This window comes from Podarcis pityusensis (genome assembly GCF_964106645.2).
Source record: "Podarcis pityusensis genome assembly, chromosome: 3".
Classification (NCBI taxonomy): Eukaryota; Metazoa; Chordata; class Lepidosauria; order Squamata; family Lacertidae; genus Podarcis; species Podarcis pityusensis.
The window spans coordinates 23,612,389-23,633,031 of NC_138026.1; the positions used below are offsets into that span (position 1 = coordinate 23,612,389).

General features: G+C 43.1%; 1 protein-coding gene across 6 annotated transcripts in view; it reads right to left on the reverse strand.

The window, feature by feature from the left end:
• Positions 1–20,643, reverse strand: part of ARHGEF10 (Rho guanine nucleotide exchange factor 10) — a 107,007-nt gene that overhangs the window by 24,912 nt on the left and 61,452 nt on the right. For all 6 annotated transcript variants that reach the window (XM_080998938.1, XM_080998937.1, XM_080998933.1 and 3 more), the window contains 8 exons: positions 12,315–12,430; positions 11,104–11,231; positions 10,460–10,560; positions 9,052–9,173; positions 7,448–7,534; positions 5,655–5,878; positions 5,066–5,223; positions 1,590–1,732 (listed from right to left, as the gene is read on the reverse strand). In XM_080998938.1, coding sequence (XP_080855064.1) covers positions 1,590–1,732; positions 5,066–5,223; positions 5,655–5,878; positions 7,448–7,534; positions 9,052–9,173; positions 10,460–10,560; positions 11,104–11,231; positions 12,315–12,430 — 1,079 coding nt within the window. The remainder of the gene's footprint in view (positions 1–1,589; positions 1,733–5,065; positions 5,224–5,654; positions 5,879–7,447; positions 7,535–9,051; positions 9,174–10,459; positions 10,561–11,103; positions 11,232–12,314; positions 12,431–20,643) is intronic.

Below are 20,643 nucleotides of genomic sequence, written 5' to 3' on the forward strand. Positions count from 1 at the left end.
AAAATATTTAACATGTGAGAAAGACATTAAGCAGCATTTATTATGGACAGAGAGCGGCTGAGCTGCAGACCGGGAAGGCAGTCTTTTGTCAATATTATTAACTGGCAATTGATCTTGGGTGTGCATGTTGTCAGGGGCAATGCGTGCCATATTTGTTTGATGGGTGCTTTGGCATCCGGCAAGGATGCTGGCACCTGAAGTGGTCTGGTGAATGGAAAGGGTTAGCAGCTCACAGAGAGGTAGGCAGCCGAGGACAGCAGTTGTCAGTCTCAATCGACTTCTGCTTTACATACCGTATTTTTTGCTCTGTAAGATGCACTTTCCCCCTCCTAAAAAGTATGGGGAAATGTGTGTGCGTCTTATGGAGTGAATGCAGGCTGTGCAGCTATCACTGAAGCCAGGAGAGCAAGAGGAATCGGTGCGCACTGATTCCTCTCGCTCTCCTGGCTTCAGTGAAAGCCGCACGAAGCCTCTTCAGGGCAACGGGAGGAACGCTCCCCCTGCCCTGAAAAGGCTTGGCACGGCTATCCCAGAAGCCAGAACAGCAAGAGGGATCGCTGCTTTTGCTGCGCACCGATCCCTCTTGCTGTTCTGACTTCGCTTTGCTGCAGAGGCGCTGCACAGCTTTCCCTCTCTGCGCAGCGCCCCTTCAGCGAAGCAGGAGGAGAAACGGAGCCCCTTTCATTTCTCCTCCCTCTTTGCTGGAGAGGCGCTGCACAGAGAGGGAGAGAATATTTTTTCCCTTGTTCTCCTCCTCTAAAACTAGGTGCGTCTTATGGTCGGGTGCGTCTTATAGAGCGAAAAATATGTAATTCTCTTCGCTATTCTCAAGAGTGCTGGGCTGAGGCCACAGTTGGGTTCTGGACCTCTAGCCACAATACTCTTTGTATATTAATAATATTGTCCTCCTGTTCTTCCCAACACCCTGCAAGTATGATTGAAGCTTGAATTTTTTAATGTTAAGACAGAAGGGACAGCATACACATGTCAAGTAGTTTTAATGCCAAAAGAGCTGTATCTAAAACTGTCAGGGGGGAGGAAGAGTAGAGATTTCTACTGGATTTGAAGTTGTTTGAAAAACAGGCCATAGCTTTGCTTTAAAAAAAGCCCTGAGGTATCTGATGGCCGGGGTAGAGGGTGAGTTCTCCAAAGCAGGGCTATGGTTTGGCAAAGACAACAGAGGTACCAACTACAAAGGTGACAAACTGTGGAGAGGCCACTAACAAAAAGTTAATGGCTAGTGCTTCTTCCACACTCAGCAGATGAGAAGTGCAAAATTCAAAGAAGGATAGACATGGGAGCTGTACTTTAATCATGGATGGTTCATGTCTCTGTTCCCTAAGTGTTTATACTGTTGTCAGGAGGAAAAGCAAGCATAATAAGCTTTCTGCTTGGACACCCTTAAAGCGCAATGACTCATTTATAGCCTGAGCTATGATGAGGTGAGAACAAACCAGATCACCATATTTTCTGCCGGTGTTAAGCTGACCTGAAATGAAATGTACACAGTTCATGTAGAAAACAGGGCTATATGAAACATTTTTTTTAAAAAAAGGCATAATTGGAAGGGTTTTGCTTTGTTTTTTTACCTCTACAGTATGAGTTTCGGTACTGATTATAAAAATTTGTCCGCCAGAAGCAGCCCAGATGGTTTCTTCCATGACAAGGAGACTTCTTACTGGAAGGACACCTAATTTGACTACTTTCTGAGGTTCTGAGTTCCAACTTCCATCTTTAGCAAGAAGAGACAAGAGAGAGAGACAAAAACGGCTGTCAATGGATGCCCAGGGAGATCATGAGACAATCTATTTTCATATCTAATATGATGCAGAATTCTCCTTGCCCAGAATGCATTCTATTCTTTTCTTTTCCCCTGTCCTGCTGTAGCCTCTATTCAAACAAGTTTTGTGAGGTTTTTGTACTGCTTCAAAAACCTCTTTGACCAAAGACCACAGCTGGGCAGGAGGAAAAAAACCAAAAACTCGAAGGCATCGAGCCACAGACAACAATGGCAATACCATGCAAGGAACACAGGAAGCTCCCTTATGCTAAGTCAGATCATTGCTTCATCTAGCTTAACATTGTCTGGACTACTGGCAGTGGCTCTCCAGGGTTTCAGGCAGACAATCTCTCCCCCCATACTTGGGAGATGCTGAGGATTGAAACCATTTGCATGCAAACCAGCTGTGTTATAATCCTCTCAAACAGTGGTCTACATACAACACACTGCAATTGGTACAACAGGCCGAAAAGATCATTATTAAGTGGTTCGCTAAGACTCTCAGCAGTTTTCAACTGCACCAACAGCGGGGTGGAGTTTGGGAACCACTGCAATACTGGTCTTTGAATTCTGGGGGGAAAAGGTCTATTGTAGGACGCACGTCAAGATGGAAGCAACATGAGAGCATTTCCTCCCGGAAATCACTAGGGGTGGAAGAAAGAAGGGCCTTTGCATTACAAGAAAATACCCAAGTTGTTGCTGTGCTCTAATCCTAATGTTCGGTTTTCTAGAGAATGGCACTGCTCCACTAATTGGCCTTCCTTCCTTTGAACATTTGGCAGCTCTTTTTGCGAAACACTCACAGCTGGCAAGGGGAAAAAAGGGGCTCGAATAATATATAGGTTAATTCTTTGACATTCATTCATGATTTTTTTGTCATATACTCGGTTTAATTAAATATGATGCGTCCCCTTCCCTTGCCAGTTTGCCTCGCTTCTGCTTTGATTTAACTAAAACTAACATTCATCTTTTGGTTTGATAGCTTCCCTCTTTTCTTCGCAAGCTCCACCACTGGTGTTTCAAAGGAACTGCCAAAACAACCACACAAATAGGGCTTGTTAATTGAGTTGTGCAATGAAGCATAAACATTTGTACATCGCATTGTCATGAATAGTGACTACTGACCACATTTTTTAAAATGCCAGGGCAGTGAGATTTAAAACATGCACCCATGGTTGGAACTGACTTGTGTTTTCACCTATGAAGCAGTTGTATAGCTAAAACTTTCCACGAGCTTTTCACTAAGTTCCCACTACAGAAGAAACAATCCACTATTTAGCGACTTGTCTCCTGAATAGGCTTAGCTGCTTAACTTTAATCAAAGTTATCAAAGGATGTTTGGCTGCATGTGTTCTCATCTACACTTTTTGGGATCATAACCCTTTAGTAGGAACATCCTAGAAAACTCTGTGCTGGAAATTTATTATTATTATTATTATTATTATTGGTATATAAAATGAGATTTCAATGAAAGAAAATGTTTGCCTTTGAAAAGGTTCCATAGATTTAATTTTTCCACTTAGGGCAGAATTTCCTCCCTATGTTGAGTGCCAAAGCCTTTGATGAACAGAAGCAGGGCTTTAGAAAGATGGTGGGATCAATACTCCAGGATCAAACATAGGGGCCCCTTTACTTTTAGACTTAACTTCTGAGTGTCAGTGGCATAAAAAGCATAATTTCTGCATTGAACATGGAAGATTTGTTGCTTGTTCTTGTCAAGATAGTTGGGCAGAGAGTTAATGTTTGGCTAAAGCCCAGATAGATTATTTCTTCATGAAACATAAAAACAGATGATCATACAGCATAATCGCACAGATTCCTCTATAGTTTTTCAAGAAAGAACACTACCCTACATTATATACCCAACGAAGTAGCTTCATTTCATTTTCTACCTCATTTATATTTGCAACACCATGAACTCTTGCCGAATTGAATGAACAGTTCAAATTTTACTATTCAAGTGGTACATTCCGGATTCCCTGTTAATAAACAACTTGTGCCAATCATTACTGGTTCAAATTCTCTGTCCTATTACTCTTCAGCCTTGATTTATATGTCCAGCGAAATAGGTCAGCACTTCAAAAATGGATCATTGGAAAAACAGCTTTGTATGAAGATCATGGTTACAAAAAGGGAAAGAAAACAAATGCTTGCTGGGGGGAACGGGACCTTGATATGACTGGGCATGCCTTTTTACTAGGTACAGAGAAGTGCCATAATCACAGCAGATTTTAAATTAAGAGAGAGCAGCCTAAGTTAGAGAGGCCTACAAATATTAAAGAGAGGCTGCCACTGCAAGGGGTGCACTTTGAGCTCTCTGCTTAATATATGCATAGCTGTAGCATTCCAGCAAATCATTCTAGGGCATGTGCTACAGCCAGAGGCCAGCAGTTCTATTGCTGCCAACTCTTCTTGTTGGACAATGGAGCACTCTACAGCCATAACTTTTATATTTGATGCTGGGCAGTGCCAGATTTATGTATAAGCAAAACAAGCTATAGCTCAGGGCCCCACTCTCTTGGGGGCCCCCAGAAAATTTAAAAGGCAAAAAAACCAGGATGCACATTTCCAAAATATAAGATAAAAAAATAAATGAAACCTACATACAGCAACAGTGTTTCGTGTTGTGTAGGCTCCTGTGATGTAAGTAAAATATTACTGGTTTGCTCATTTCTATATACAGGTTGCCTACATTCTGCATGTGCAAATGGTTTTCGATATCTATTAGGTCCATAAATTACCATATAGTATATATTCAACACGAAAAACAGAGACAATGTGTTGTTGACAAAGGACAGCTGGACATATAAAGGGCCCCATTACCTTCAGCAGCTTAGGGCCTCATCAAACCTAAATTCGGCCCTGATGCTCGGCTGTGGGGTGCTTCCTTTCCAGTTTTAAGGCATAAAAAGCAGGGTGGTAGTGGTAGTGCAGGGCAAGCAAGCCAAGAGAACAGGCAAGGAAAGGACCATCGCAGGTCACTTTACCGATCCTTTGCTCCCGCTACTACTGCCTCCTCCTGCCATCCTGCAACAGCCTCTCTTCTCGTTCCTTAACAGAAGGAAGAATATGTGGCAGCAATTGACAAGCCACTCAGAGGTTCTAGCACATCACAGCATCCAATCTGCTGATAGCCACACACCTATTTTTATTTATTTTTATTTTTTAATGACAGCTCAAATTGCTCCAAGTACATATTTAGCAAAAGGAAAAACAAAACTATGAAATCCTGATTTTGGCAAAAGATTCCAAAGGCATTCAAGGCGTTATATATCATTTCTGTACCTTCCAGCTTTGTGTAGATGGCAATGTTACCATTGACAAGGCCAGCAAACAAATGGTGAGTCTTGTACACGAGGCTCATGACAGTTGATTTCTCAGGAGCAAAGAAATGTTGAAGTCGCACCTTCTTTGAGCCTTGACTACTTTTGTAAACAGAGATGCTATTAAGAAGCAAGGGGTGGGGGTGGGGGAGAAAGCATGCTTTAATACAGGTTTATATTCATTTTTAAGGTATCCTGGCAACTCTTAGAGAAATAAAAAGAAAAATGTATTGAACAGCAAAACTAGACATCTAATATAAATATGTGACGTGACACAACTGGGCTATGCATCTCCCCATCCTACTTCATGCCATTTGTGGGCAGGAAAACAGTGCAACAGTCTCATGCCTCATGTTGTTTATATTAGATGTTACAAGATGAACAGACTATAGTGACATAGAGCAAGGCAGGCTGGTGAATTTTATAATACGCCATTTGGCTTTAGATTAGTCAAAACACAACACAAACTACACACACACATCTTCTACTGTAAGACAATATGACATTAAATAAAGCATGCAACTCAATGAACTGAAAACATTGAAAACCACCTTCCTTCTTCCATGCCAAGGCAAATGGTAGGCACACTGGAGGGCTTCGTTGGCGTATCTTCTGGCTCAGAAGGCATATTTGATTCTTTACGTTTCTCGTCTTCTGGAATGTAGACCATGCAGAGAATCCGCGATTCCACATTGAAACATTCAATAACTTTTGGACTGGAGTTTTGGAATGATACGATGGCAATTTGGCCCATTTGGTTAGTACAACTGCCAATCTGAATTTGGAAGAAAATATGATTGTACTTTTGTAAGCAAGATCCCTGTTAACAAAAAATGCATGCAGGGCGAAACTAATTAAAGAAAGCTTCGTCAAGGTTTCAGCAGTGAAATGAAGCTTTTCTGGCAACTCAAGGCTTTAAGAGAGAGAGAGAGAGAGAGAAAGAAAATACTCAGGACAGGAAGGGGGAATTCAGTTTTATTCATAACAGATGAATTGGGAGCTGAGATTGTCTGTTGCAGTTGTTCTTGAAGGGTGCTATATGGCTTTTAAGATCTTGTTTGTACAAATAAATCTGGCCTGAGTGATACTTAGAACCTTTATTTTTTTAAGTCTCTGTATCTAAAAATAATTTTATTATAAGTTATGTTGGCTATAAGTCGCTGCTAGGGATGAAAGGATCTGGCAGTTTCGGTTCTCATTTTTCCATCTTAAATTCAGTTCTCCACATTTTGCAGTAATCTGCAGATTTGTTTATTTATTTTTAAAAAGCCATCAAGGAAAATCATCAGCATTTTAGTGCAAATTTCTTCTACCACATTTCACATGCAGTTTTTTCTAATGTGCACATTGTTTCAAGTGACTTCCCCTAACATAATGCATACTTGTATGTTATTTTCACTATCTTCATTTTAATGCAAATTTATCCCTAATATGTGCAATTTTGTAAATTGTAGCTGGAGAACAGAATTGCAAAATTCAGAGTAGTGAGAATTTCGAAGGATAGCTGTGTTTTCAGTTTGCATACCGTTTCAGAAAGCACAAATTTGGTGTACTGAACCAAATTTCTCCTCCATCTCTAGTCACTGCAAATAAACAACACTAAGGATGAGCAGGTTTTGAGAGCAGTACCTTAAGCATCTTCCTACCAAAACATACAAATACATACTGAATGACCAAGACATGTGCCCATGATCATTTCTGCTTTTGAAAGTTGCTCCTCTTCAGTCCTTTCAGTCACCAAAAGCTCAAACTTGAACAAACTTTGGAGGACAAAGTTTTGAGAGTAAATGGAGGCTTGCATGAATTCACTGCTCCTCAAGGCCATAAGCCCCTCTGCTGCCAGAGTTTAGAAGAGCCAGAAAACCCAAAAACTAAATGTTTTCTTGAGCTGTTAATTAGCAAGTAGGTAGACAAGAAGATGCTGAATAATCACAGGCTTCTTTTTTCAGTTTAAAGCAGCAGTGGTGTATGTGGGAGAGATAAAAATTGGACTGGTGGAGCGGGTGTTTAAAACTTTCCCACCTTATGCCATTTCCCCCAGCCTTGTTCCTCAAGGTGAAAACTTATAGTATGATCTGCCTCACAGGACCAAGAAAAAAATCTGGTGTTTGTGTGTTAATCAGGAAAATAGCCCAGGCAAACAGGATCAAACAACTCTTCCTCCAGCTAATTCACAGGCTAATCCTTCTTTCCACGACTGCTTTGATCTTAAAAAAGCAGCGTCTCATCTAGCTTGGCCTAATTATGATCAACTTCCTTAGTTACAAAACCTGGCATAACTACTGAAATAAACAAATATTCCTGTTCCCCCCCACCCCCATCATTGGGCCTTTCAAGAACTTACCCACAGAAAACCATGCTCTACAGCAAGAGAATCTGGATCAGTTTCCTCCCCTGAGTATGGTTCAGGATTGTAAGCAGCACATTCCACCTTAAAACACATTAAAAATTTGTTAGTGCAAGTCACCTAGTCTTCTTAGTGTCAAAATAAGTCTGAAATTTGGTGGCAGCAGCACATCAATGCAAAGGGCTTCTTGCAGAGCAGTAGAACAATACATTTTATTTGTATGTGACATGGCCCATTTAGCATTCAAGATACTTGAACCTAATAATAATAATAATAATAATAATAATAATAATAATAATAAATTTTTATTTATATCCCGCCCTCCCCAGCCAAAGCCAGGCTCAGGGAGGCTAACAACAATAAAATAATACAACATTCTAAAATAACCTGCAAGAATCAGCAGAGGTGGCTTAAAATGAGCTGGGGTGCATTCAGACATGGAGATTATCGTGTTCCTTTTCCTGATTATAATGCCACTGCTTCTATCTCAGATGCTAATCTTCCTTTTACACTGTGTTGCCTGCTGCATTATGGAACTGTGGCCTTTTCATCGATATACCACCATGTCACACTTAAATTTTAAATGGTTGGGTAAGAACTGCATGCTCAAATACTGTCAGGGAACTGACATTGGAGCTAGAGGCGGAGGGGAGGCTCTCAAATGATGCTGGAGAAGGGCCCAGCAGGGAGAGAGGCAGCTCAGCAGATGGGGAAGCAAATCAGCGCAACACCAGAGATAAAGGGGGGCAGATGGGGGAATCGGCGAGAGGGCTCCAGGACTCTTCACCGGACACCAGCGGGGAGAGCACGGGTCCTCTGCTACCCACGCCCTCCCTGCGCAGAAGGCTTCCGCGCAGGGAGAGTAGGAGGAGACTTGGCGTCAAACAACTTTTATGTTGGAAAAGGTTTAAGAAACGCCCACTGACGGATTCTGCTAGCGACTGAGGCAGCCACGAAGTGAAGCGCTGTCCAGACAGAAAGGTTTAAACAAGGCAACATAGCCAGGAGAGGTGGCAACTTACGCACGAGCAACCCATACTCATTACAAATACCATCTAAAATTTCCTCATGGGAAGTTGCAATGCAAACTTTCTGTGACCTTTTAGGTTTATAGGGTTGCAAACAGATTTTTTTTCTGAAATAACATGGAAATGAGAGCTAAACTTCCACTAGATTCCACTAGTTTTCCAGAATTTGCTTTTATGTCATATGAAAGATAATATAAAACGTAGAAATGTTACGATAACGGCATAAAGTGCTGTCCAAAAACAGCCTTGGATTTCTTCTAAGTGTGGTCCATATTTCTTCTTTTTCAAATATCTATGTCAGGTGACTTTAAAACAGTTATCGTTACAGACAGGAGCAACGTACACAGAAGAGTAAATGAGTGAGAATTAAGAGCCATAAGCTCTTGGCATATAAACACTACAACATTAGGTTGGCTCAGAAATGGAACATGTCACATGGTAATTCAACTATGCTATTTTCGCTTCACCTCAGTGAGAAACATGTTAGCCCATACCCATAAAAGCAAAAGGCAGATCATGCCTATGGATGCTTCAGTCAACATAGTATCTCCTTAGCAAACAAAGATGACTCACCTTAAACTCCTGTTGTTTGGCCATCATCACAGGCATGTGCTTCACAAGCAGTGGATGCTTCTCTTTTTTTATCTGATTCCCATCATCATCTATGCAGAACCAGCCTAGCAGATTCTCCTCAGCTATAATGGCAAAACAAGGTGGTGGTGGGGGGGGGGGGAAATCAACGCCTTTTTATTTAGTAAACTAGTCTGGTATGTAAAGCTTTTCTAAAACCAATGTCTATGGACAAGGTGATAAACAAACCTATTAGGGTTTTGTTTTTTTAAAAAATGATTTACACATACTGACACACAGGAGGTCTCGAATGCTGAGATAAACATGGTGGAATGTCCCAGGTTGCATTGTTTCATTAGGGTGACACTAGTTATCCAAATGACAAAGGATTTTTAATAGGGGTAGGGAAGCTGTAGCCTTCCAGAAATTGCTGGTCAGGGCTGATGGGAGTGAAGGCCAACATGGCCAACGGGCATCGTCAGGGATGATGGGATTCATCACTCAACTCTGTCTGGAGGGAGCTACGTGTCCCTCATCTCTTGGTTTAAAGGGTTAGCAAGGGTACCAGGAGATATTTTCAGAAACCTGTAAAGCCAGAGAGTCCAACCAGTAGGAGTTAAATGGGCAGAAATGATCAAATACAGAATGACAGGTTAGCCTTGTGTTAGTGAGGAAGCACACACGATCACATATAACATATAACTACCCCCACGCCATGGAAAATTAAAAAGAATTGGTGGATTGAATTACAAAAGTGTTGCAGTTCACTAGTAAAATAATAATAATAATAATAATAATAATAATAATAATAATAATGCCATAGCCACTTTCCAGTCATCTTTAGCTTCATATGTGTATTTGGCTAAAATCTACATCACCTCTGGGTTAAGTTTGTAGCGCGTGACAATTTGAATGCATTAAAATCATTAAAAAGGTAAAATACTTGGGCTGAAATCCTGTGGTTCATGGCAAGATATCAAGATATCATAGGTTTCAGATCTCCCTTCCTGAGGGTAGAAAAGTCCAGCCTCAGGGAGGCAGATTCAGGCTTGTGAAGGCCTCAAGGTTGCCATGGGAACCTCCAAAGCCCTTGCCTTAACAATATAGGCCGAGGCAAAGGGGAGCCACTCTTCTGTTCCTCCACCATGTCCTCAGAAAGGGGGGCAAACTACCCAAGCCCTGGACCTGGCATGGCTTATTTTCCTTCTATTGGGAACAATTGGTGGAAATCATAAAATTCTGTGTGTGTGTTTGTGTGCATGCACATGTGGGGAGAGGGGCATATATATCCAGTTCAAAAGACACAAATTACCACCTTCTAGCAAATATTAATTTGGGAGTTAACCAGAAGCCAATATACATATACTATTTATTATAAAGCTGCTTGGAGCATGCTAAAACTAAATCTTACCAAGAGCAAGTTTAGCCATTTGTAAATTATTGATCCAAGATTGTTTGATGGCAGGTGTGAATGTATTGAACACCGCTGTAAAGAAAGTAGGCCGTCCTGATCTGTTAGGGGGGGAAAGAAAAAGAAAGCAACAACTAAGGGCTTCAACCCATTCTCTTGGTGGAAAGAAAACAAGGCTTTCTAGGTAATAAGTGTCACATGAACTAAATTCTCACAGTTGAGTAACTTGAAATTTTATGTTGGACCTTTTCTCAACATTACCCCATTGCTCGCAGATCAGGAAAATCGGAATTAAATGGGTGGGAGAGGGGAGTGCAGGCTGCCATTTGGATGAGGACAAAGTCACATGGATGACATGAAGAACATGCACACATGGGATGCATTGAGTCCACTTTAACTGCCATGCGTGTACACAGCCATGGTCTCTCCCCTACCACCAGAACCTGCATTTCCTTCACAACCCAACTGCATCTTGCTTCTTCCATCACAACTCTGGAGCAGCCTTCAGAAGAAAGAGAACACTCTCCCTCTCCCACGGTGCCCGTTCTGGGTGGAGGCTCCACAACCCACTGTCTGGGTGCTTGGCAGCAGCTACTGCTACCGTGCAACAACACCCTTGCAAACAGCGCTAGATCACTACTAACTTGTCCTGCTTTCCTGGAAGCTGAAGTTGAATCCTACAGCGGTCTGCAGCTCTGATTTCGTCTTCTTTTTTCAAAATAAGCTTTTGTAAACCTGAGGTCCAGTCATGTGCCACTGATTGATTTAAATTCTGATGGAAAGGGGGAAAGAAAAGAAGAAGAACAGCAAGTTTATTTTCAGTTTATGCTTCCGGTTTCTCTTTACCACTAGCACCCCTAGCTCAGCATGATAGACACTAGCAGCCTGAGCCACAAGAAAAGCAGTAAGACTTAATGCCTAGTTAGTATGAATACCCCTAAGGAAAATATATTTGGAGGGAGCACAATTTGGAGCACGAAACTGTCTTAGGCAACCCTTCCCTGCTTTTCTGCCTTCAACTGCTCCAGCTCTCAAATGGAACTTTTCTGAAAAGACACACATATGGGGCTCTTAATTAGTTATTTCCCCAATTAGTTATTTCTTGGGGAAATAAGTACATCTACAATGGAAGTACTTACATCCTAAGTACATCTACAATGGAAAAAATAATTCCTCCCCCCCCCCTTCAAGTACCTAGGTAGCAAAAGCTGAGAGCAAAGCATTTAGGAGTTGGGGTCTCCAGAGAAAGAGTGACAACAAGGTGATTGAATCAGTATTGCCACCCACAATCCCTTGTACCACACTGCAACTACACCTTCCATTTTAGAAGTGATTAGGGCAGACCTGAATGGGATGGCATCGACCTGGCACCATCATGTGTAATTTGTGTCTGAGGGGAGCTTTCACAAATACACAAAGTATAACAAACAGCCGAATGAAAAACCAAATAATTTTTTTAAGTGTCTTGGTTAAGTGCTTAAGTGGTGAGACAGTACAGTGTTTTGTTTTAAAACAACTTAACTATCAATAACACCACCAACATGCACCGTCATTGTATGGCAATATTTCCTAAAAATAAATAAATTGCAACTTGCAGTTTGGTGTGCTTCCACATCAAACCAAAAGGTGAGAATATGCTGCAACTCAAACTTAAGAGAAGCAGAGTAAAACAAGATCAGTAAGGCATATAAAATCTGCTTACAACTCTGAAGTTAAAACATTTAATGGTAAACCAATTAATTAAGGGTATGAACAGAGTATATGTGCTTGGGCACACACTTTCACATCAAAAACTTCTTTAGCTAACAGGAAAGCATATCTGAGAATCAACTCAATCTTTATGAGTTATTATTACCTGGTAGTTTCCTTTAAGACTGCCTATTAGTTGACTGATTTGGCCAACTACATTCAAATCGTGTAATAGATTCTGCAAATCGTGGTACAGTTGCCCTGGTCCCATATAAAGCTTGTCTGAAACACATTGAAAACATGCAGTTATAGACATACAAGAGGATAGTAGGAGTTGCCACAGCTAGCTTTATGGGCAAAGACACAAGAACAGCATCCTTTATTTCAGCTACAAAGAAGAATGGTTTAGTTCATTCGTGTTAACAAAATACAGACTTTCCTCTTAAGCTGGAAATTCCCCTGCAAAACAGACTGAGTTAAATTGGGTACCTTTTGTTTGTGATATTCTCCGCTGAAAATCAACAAGCATACTGATTAAACCACATTTGAAAATGAATGGAAGAGCCAGGCTACACGGATACTTACAGACAACAACCCTGCCAATTTTTAATGCATTAAAGTACCAGCAACATTAAAATGTGAGGAGAAACTGCGTAATTGCAAGAGACTTGCAGATTAAGTTCCCATCACTTGCTGCTTTTTCAACTAAATGGTGACCTGTTTCTTTGGCATCTGCCTACAGCAGAAATAGTAAGCAAAACGCTGGGTTGACACAAAATATATAAAAATAAAATTATCATAAAGTTTAACCAATAGATCAATTCACACTATCTCAAAGTAGCTGCATTGGTATCTAGCACATCCACCCCAACTTTTACCTTCCAGACTTTCTTTTTATTGTGCCTTCATGATGAATTACACTCAAGATGGTATGGGGCAGTTATACACAATCTCACTTCCCATCCTGCTTCCGTCTGAAAAAGATGCAGGGCAGATATACGGCTTCATTTCCAACCAGTGCATGTCTTGCAACTTCCTGATGAAATCCTGGTAGCTTTATATACCACAAATGTGTGGTATGGTTTTTGTTGTGTAGGAGTGCTCTTCCAGGCAAGAATAATGCAGTAACATTGGACAAGTGTTTCAGAACAGCTAAAAGAGTAGAAATGATGTGCGGAAGGTCCTGCATGACTGTTCCACCCCTGTACTATTATTGTGTCAATGGCATGTTACAGAATCCACTCACAAAAAAACCCCACCAGGTTTGATGAGCTCAAAAAGCTAGAAGTAGAAAAAGAAGGGAAGGAAGGCTTGACTCAAAAGTGTTAGAATTCCTGATCCATGCTTGCAGTCATGGTGTTGTTGTCTTTCACATGGGAAGAGCGGGAAGTGACGAAGACAGGATGTTTGTGTTACTGTGTTCTGTGAAGTGGGACTATTGTCCTTTGTTCATTTTCTCTTTGCTGTCTGATGCTAGAGAGAGAGAGAGCCATGTTGCAGTGCTCTGTGTGTGTTTATATGTAAATAAAGTAGATTAGCCAAAATGTTGAGTTGCTGAGGTCTGTCATGCACATGCTGCGCAAACTCTGCGGATTCCTATGTGTGCCGGTGTCAGTTGGCATCGGTCGCTGTGATTTTCGGGCAGAAGAAAGCTTATGAAGCTCCTGAACGATCGCCCAGGAGGGAGGGAACATGCCAGTTGGGCATGTGTCTCTGCCAGAGTCCTACTCAAGTGTAGGCTGAACTCCTGACAAAAAGGTCTCGCAGGTGCCCTGGCAGCTGCTCCTTTATGAAGACTCCTGAGGCAAGAGAGTGGAGTATGAGAAGTGGAAGCAGCTATCCCCCAAGGATGATATTGGCCTAGTTCACATGTCACATGAAACCCCAGCTAAAAACTATACAGTGGACCCTCGGGTTACATACCGCTCTGGATACGTAATCTTTGGGTTGCGAAAGCGGCAAACCCAGAAGTGTATTCTTCTGGGTTTCGCCGCTCACGCATGCGCAGAAGCGCACTATCGTGTTGCACACGTGCGCAGAAGCAGCGCCTCTGGTTACTGATTTTTCGGGATACACACAGACCCCCGAAATGAATTAAATTCATAACCAGGGGGTCCACTGTAGTTTAATGTGAACATGCAGCATGCTATAGTGCACATTTTCGAAATGTTCTCTCTCTGCACCTCGCCTCCCCTGCTCCTGCTGCACTGCCAGGTAACAAGTCAACGAACAGGGTGGTGATACAATGACTACTGCAATCGACACAAGATAATATCACCAAGGCAACTCTCTGTAAACAAACAACAAACGTCCATAAAAATGGCAAAAGTAGTTTCTTTCCCAAATAGGTTTTATCTGAAATAATAGCAAACACAGTAAATAGAGAGTTGACTTGTAATATATCAGTGGTTCAGTGCTCATTTCTTCTCTTTACAAAATAATTTTTTATCTTGAACAATTACAAATGCAGTAATAAAGAGTCCACTTGTGATATACCAGTGGTTCTGTGCTTGGATGTCGTTCCGGTAATCCAACGTTTCGTTGTTAAAAAGCTTAGTCATCAAGCTTTGTAGTTTGTCAAACTGAAAAACATCATCCTCTTTCTATGCTCCTCCCACTGGAAACATGCAGATGGGGACAGATATACCCCTGCTTTAAGTCATTTACATACTGTCCTCTCTTATATATTATTTACTACAAAGCTTGTTTACTAAGCTCTTTAGCTTATCTTGTGTCAATTGCAGGTAACAAGCCAGCAAAAACTGTTTTCAGGAAACGCACTGTAAAGCTCATAATGCAAAATCACACTGCCAAAGGATCAAACTCTGCAGCACCATCTGGTGTCATAACACATTCAAAACACTGCATTTTGACTAAGTAGCTGAGTCCCAGGTTTCTCCTGATGCCTGAACCCTGGGTTTGCAGCTTTTTCTCTCAGAACAAAACAGAAACCTTGGAGGAAGGAGAATAAAGTCAGAAGTGAAAGTTCACTTCCTTTCCAATGTTCCAGTTCTGTCAAATAATAACACAGCCTTGTGTTTGCATGTGATGGGAGAGGGGGCGAGAACACGTTTTTTCCAAAAAGGTGAGATTGTCGGAAAAATATTACCTTAAGTTTCCAGTGAGCAGGGGGTTGGCACTAGTGTCCCTTCTGCATGGAGAATTATGTGACAACACCTGTTTTATCCTTAAGACATTGTCAGGCACTTGCTCTATTTAATAGCTGCACCTACATGTAATAGGAAAGGGACGCGGGTGGTGCTGTGGTCTAAACCACAAAGCTTAGGGCTTGCCGATCAGAAGGTCGGCAGTTTGAATCCCCGTGATGGGGTGAGCTCCTGTTGTTCAGTCCCTGCTCCTGCCCACCTAGCAGTTCGAAAGCACATCAAAGTGTGAGTAGATAAATAGGTACCACTCCAGCGGGAAGGTAAACGGCGTTTCCGTGCACTGCTCTGGTTCACCAGAAGCGGCTTAGTCATGCTGGCCACATGACCCGGAAGCTGTCTGCGGACAAACGGTCAGGGGTACCTTTACCTTTACCTTACATGTAATAATTGCAAAAGCCGTTAACTAAGCAACTTGGAAACAGAAGTACTAAAACCCCCTAAAGAAAGAGTAACGCTTGAGGACCTAGGAGCATTTGATATCAGTAGATAGCACTTGACCTTTTGCCCAGATCTGACCACAGCCTTCCTGCGCATCAATCTGACAATTCAGTATACTCACGCACCCAATGCAACAGACAACATAGGAGGAGAAGACTTTCCTGACAATATGCAGTATTCTTGAGATGAAACACAAGGTCAATTGTGTGCTTGAAGGTGATGTCAATTGTGAATAATGCTGTGAAGGATGGTAGGGCATGATGCGACAAGGCGGCTACGGTTCTTGCACGGGCAAGTGTGCATGTCTTGATTCTGCCTACTGAGCCATCTGCTTGTACTGTAATCAAGCAACAGAACAAAACACGCAAGAACGAAGGGCTGCAAGGGTGAGGAAAAGCTGTAAAAACCCAGATTAGGCCTACAGCTAATTTAGTACAATACAGAATTACTGTTGTGGGTGGTGGGCGAAGATGCCGCTGTTCTAAATCTGTGCGACAGAGAAGGAACAGCAGCTACAGCAACTATATGGCGCTATAAAATTTGGGCCCAAACTTTAAAGCCCAAATACGGATCTCGATTTTGCCTAAATGAGAAGCTTAAGCAGCCAAATAGTGATGAAAGGTTTGACATAGATCACAGCTGCTAAGAGAGGCACCGGTTGAAACCCCACCACCCAGAATTATTTACAATACCTATATATCTGGAGATATGTCAACTTCATTGGCAGACAAGCACAGGTAACTTGATTGGGGTGTTTCAAAAAAAGGAGAAAAAAATTAGAGAAGGAAAAGGTACCATATAGAGATAGCACTCATCCCAAAGTGGTGGGGTAGAAAGAGATATCTTCTTCTCCAGAGGAGCATTGTAGATCAGGAGCTGGTTGGGAACTGGGGGCAACTGCGACACTGCATATTTTATTTGCATTGATTATTTATTAATTAAATCTCTACTTCTTGCAGAAGGCTGTTTGAGTGAACACTTGGAGAGGGAAACACAAGGTTGTGTTTCCCTGAGATCCTGCCTCAAAACAAAATAAAGATGGAGGTGGAGAAGGGGGACTAAGGGAAAGAGCAGGAGAGAGAAGGAAACCAACTAACTTGACTGTACTCCAGAACAATTAAACAAAGTGAAGCCTTCGGTCCTCTCTTAAAAGTTTTATATGGGGAAGGAGGGGTATTTCTGGATAATTTTTTTATTTCATTTTCATTCCAAGTGTCAAAAAATATTAATACAGTTATTACGAATGTATATACAGATTTGTCAATTTGCATGCTTCTCTTCCTTCTCCTCCCCCAAATCAAGGCTTATATTGTACAATATCACAAATCAGCCAAACAAGAGGATAATTCCAGCTTTTCACCTTATCAAGTATCTTCAAATACACTTTTTTTAAAAAAAAAAACATTTTTAAAAAACAAAGCCTGGTGCTGTTTGTGAAAAAGAAACAAACAAAAAACCCACCAGAGGCTTAGCTAAATGAGAAAGAAAAAGCCTCGGTGGTGATTTAGATGTTGATCACCAAACTCCTGGCTCTACAGATTCATTATTAATGTCAAAGCCAGTGATAAAGCAGCCAAGTTTTATTTATAGCTCCTGCTGCTCTACAAACTTCCTGCACATTTCTGTTATGTAAGCAAAGCTCTTTACATCTGTACCACCCCCAACAATAGTCATTTCACTTGTCGTTCACTTTGAGTTGGAACTAGCACGGTTGCCGTTTCCATGACTACCTCCAAAAGCTTCCCAATGCCGCCCCCCCCAAACACCCAAGACAACAGTTGAACAAACAAACTGGGTGCAGGAAGAAGAGAAGAACTGGAGTTTGCTTCGCACAGCGGTTCCAGATAAACCTATAAAGCAGATTTCACAATGCAAAGAGGTTCCAATTTGAACATATACATGGAATACATATAAAAAACAAGCTGGGCATCAGGGAGTATTAATTTACAGATGCCATAGTTCAGCTTTCCTCACATTAAATGCAGGCATGAGTTCTGGAAGTATTTTGGCTCAGCTCTCCATTTTAGAAGTAATTTGCTGGTGCAGAGGATGTTAATTCTATATTTGGCCCTCTCTCCAAAATGCCTCTTGAACGGTTTTTACTTACTGTGATGGGACGATGAGCTGCTTGTGTGTAAAATCCTAGTCCCTCAGAGTTTGGTCAAGTTTGCAAACCTCTGTCTGTAACGGAGCCCCTTAAACATGGCTCCGTCAGTCGCTGGCAGATTCCGACAGTGGTTGCTTTCGGAATCGCTTCCAACATAAAAGCTCCTTAACGGAAACACGTCTTCTGGACTCTCTGCGTGACAGTTTCCGGCGAGGAGTGGGTGTCCCTACAGGAGGTCCTGAAACCTCCCCACTGTTTTCGCTGGAAGTGTCTCTGAGCCATCCCTCCAGCTCCCTTTCCCTCAGCTCAGCTCCTCTCCCCCTACTGGTTCCCTCTTCAGCTGCTGAGTCTCTCCCAACCTGTGTGAGCCCTTTCACTTCCCTTCCTTCCGATGGCAGTTCCCTGACATCCACCTCCCCTCCAGGGCCCCCTTCCTCCCCTCTCGCCCCCTCCTCTACGGGCGGTGAGGAGGCAAAACCCCGGAATGAACTTCCTTCATCTTCCGATGTCCCGAACACTTCTCTCCACCTGTTGCGGTTCCTGGTCTCGAAGTACTCCTCCTCCTCAGAGTCCATCTCCCCTTCCCCTTCCGATTCCGAGAATCCTTCCAACTCCTCCTCCTCATCGGTGGTCCCAAAGTATTCCCTCCGGAACCTCTCCACAGGCTGAGGTTTCCTTGGGAACCTTTGATGGAACGTTTCTATCAATACCTCGTCATTGATATCTTCTGCCATTACCCAAGTGTTTTCTGACTCCGGTTCTCCTTCCCACGCTACCAAATACTCCACCTGATCCCCCTTCCATCTGGCGTCGAGGATTTCTGCCACATGGCTGCTGCATTCCCTTTCTTCTATGACCGGTCCCCGAGTGGCCATCCCTTCTCGTCCCCCCTCATACGGTGACAGTAACGACCTGTGAAATACTGGGTGCAGTTTCATGTGGTTGGGTAACCGGAGCCTGAAAGCCACTGGGTTGACCTGTTGAATGACCTCAAAGGGACCCAATCTCCTGGGTCTTAATTTCTTACAACCTCCTTTGAACGGCAACCCTTGGGTTGACAGCCACACCCTATCTCCCACCCTTATGGTTTCACCTTCCCTTCGGTTCTTGTCTGCCTGCCTCTTGTATTCTTCCTTCGCCCTTTCTAAGTTGAGTTGGAGCTGACGATGGATTGCTTCCATTTCTTCTACAAAATGCTCGGCTGCCGGGACACCCCATCTCTCCCCTTCTCCCCCTGGGAAAGCCCTGGGATGACACCCATAATTAGCCAAGAAGGGGCTCATCCCTGTGGACACATTCTCGGCATTGTTGTAGGCAAATTCCGCCAGCGCCAACTTTTCTACCCAGTCATTCTCTCTGTCATTGACATAACACCTCAGGTATTGCTGGAGGACCCCGTTTGCTCTTTCCGCCTGCCCGTTGGTTTCAGGGTGCCGGGCAGTCGAAAAGTTGACCTCCACCTGCAGTAAGCTCATGAGCTTCCTCCAGAACCTGGAAGTAAATTGTTTTCCTCGGTCTGAGACCACCCTCAATGGCACCCCGTGCAACCTAAAAATGTGTTCTACAAATAACTTCGCTGTCTCTTCCGCCGTGACTGCATGCGAGCAGGCTACAAAGTGGCACATCTTTGTTAGTAGGTCTACCACCACCATGATGGCTGTTTTCCCCTTGGACTTCGGCAGATCAGTCATAAAATCTATCGACACTGCCTCCCAAGGTCGTTCTGGGGTTGGTAAGGGTTCTAATAGCCCCGCCGGTGCCCGCCTCTCCCCTTTGGCTCGCTGGCATTGCTCACACCCTCTTACATACTCCCGTACATCTTCCCTCACCTTAGGCCACCAAAATTCCCTGGTGACCAACCACATGGTTTTGTGTTGTCCAAAATGCCCCGCCGTGGGGCTGTCGTGCAACTGCTTGAGTACCCTCCCCCTTAAGTCTCCTTCAGGGATATACAGTGCCCCTTTGTAATACAAAGCTCCATTTCTTTCCTCGAAACCCCCTGGTTCCTCTCCCTCACCCCTAAGACCTCTGAGCTTATTCTGGGCGTATTCATCATTCTCTGTTTCCTCTACCAGTTCTCTTTGTCCCACCAATGCCGCCCCACACGCCCAGCGGTCCTCTGGAATGACATGTCTCTCTTCGGGTGCTCCCTCCCCCTCCAAATATTCAGGTTTGCGTGAGAGAGCGTCCGCCCTAATGTTCTCTGGGCCTGGCACGTAACAAATCTCAAAGTTAAATTTGGAGAACTCCTGGGCCCATCTCACTTGCCGTTGGTTGAGCACTCGTGCCGTCCTCCAATACTCTAGGTTCTTGTGGTCAGTGCACACTTGCACCTTATGTTGTGCGCCAATTAGCAGGTGCCTCCATCTCCGGAACGCCTCATGAATGGCTAGTAGTTCTCGGTCATACACCGTGTAGTTCCTCTCGGATTTGTTCAGCTTTCGCGAAAAAAAGGCACACGGTCTCCACTCTGACTCCTCCTTCCCTGGCTGCAGAAGCACCGCCCCAATAGCTCTGTCTGATGCGTCAGTTTCCACTCTCATCGGTTTTTGTAAATCCACATGCAGGAGTTGTTGTTCCGAGGCGAAGGCCCTTTTTAGTTCCTCAAATGCTCGCTCCGCCTCCTCAGTCCAAACGAACTTCTTCTTACTGCTGAGACAGTCCGTAATGGGCGCCGTCAGGTGGGCAAAGTTTCGGATGAACTTACGATAGAAGTTCCCAAATCCTAGGAACCTCTGCACATCCTTCCTTGTTTTGGGTGTTTTCCATTCCAGCACCGCCTG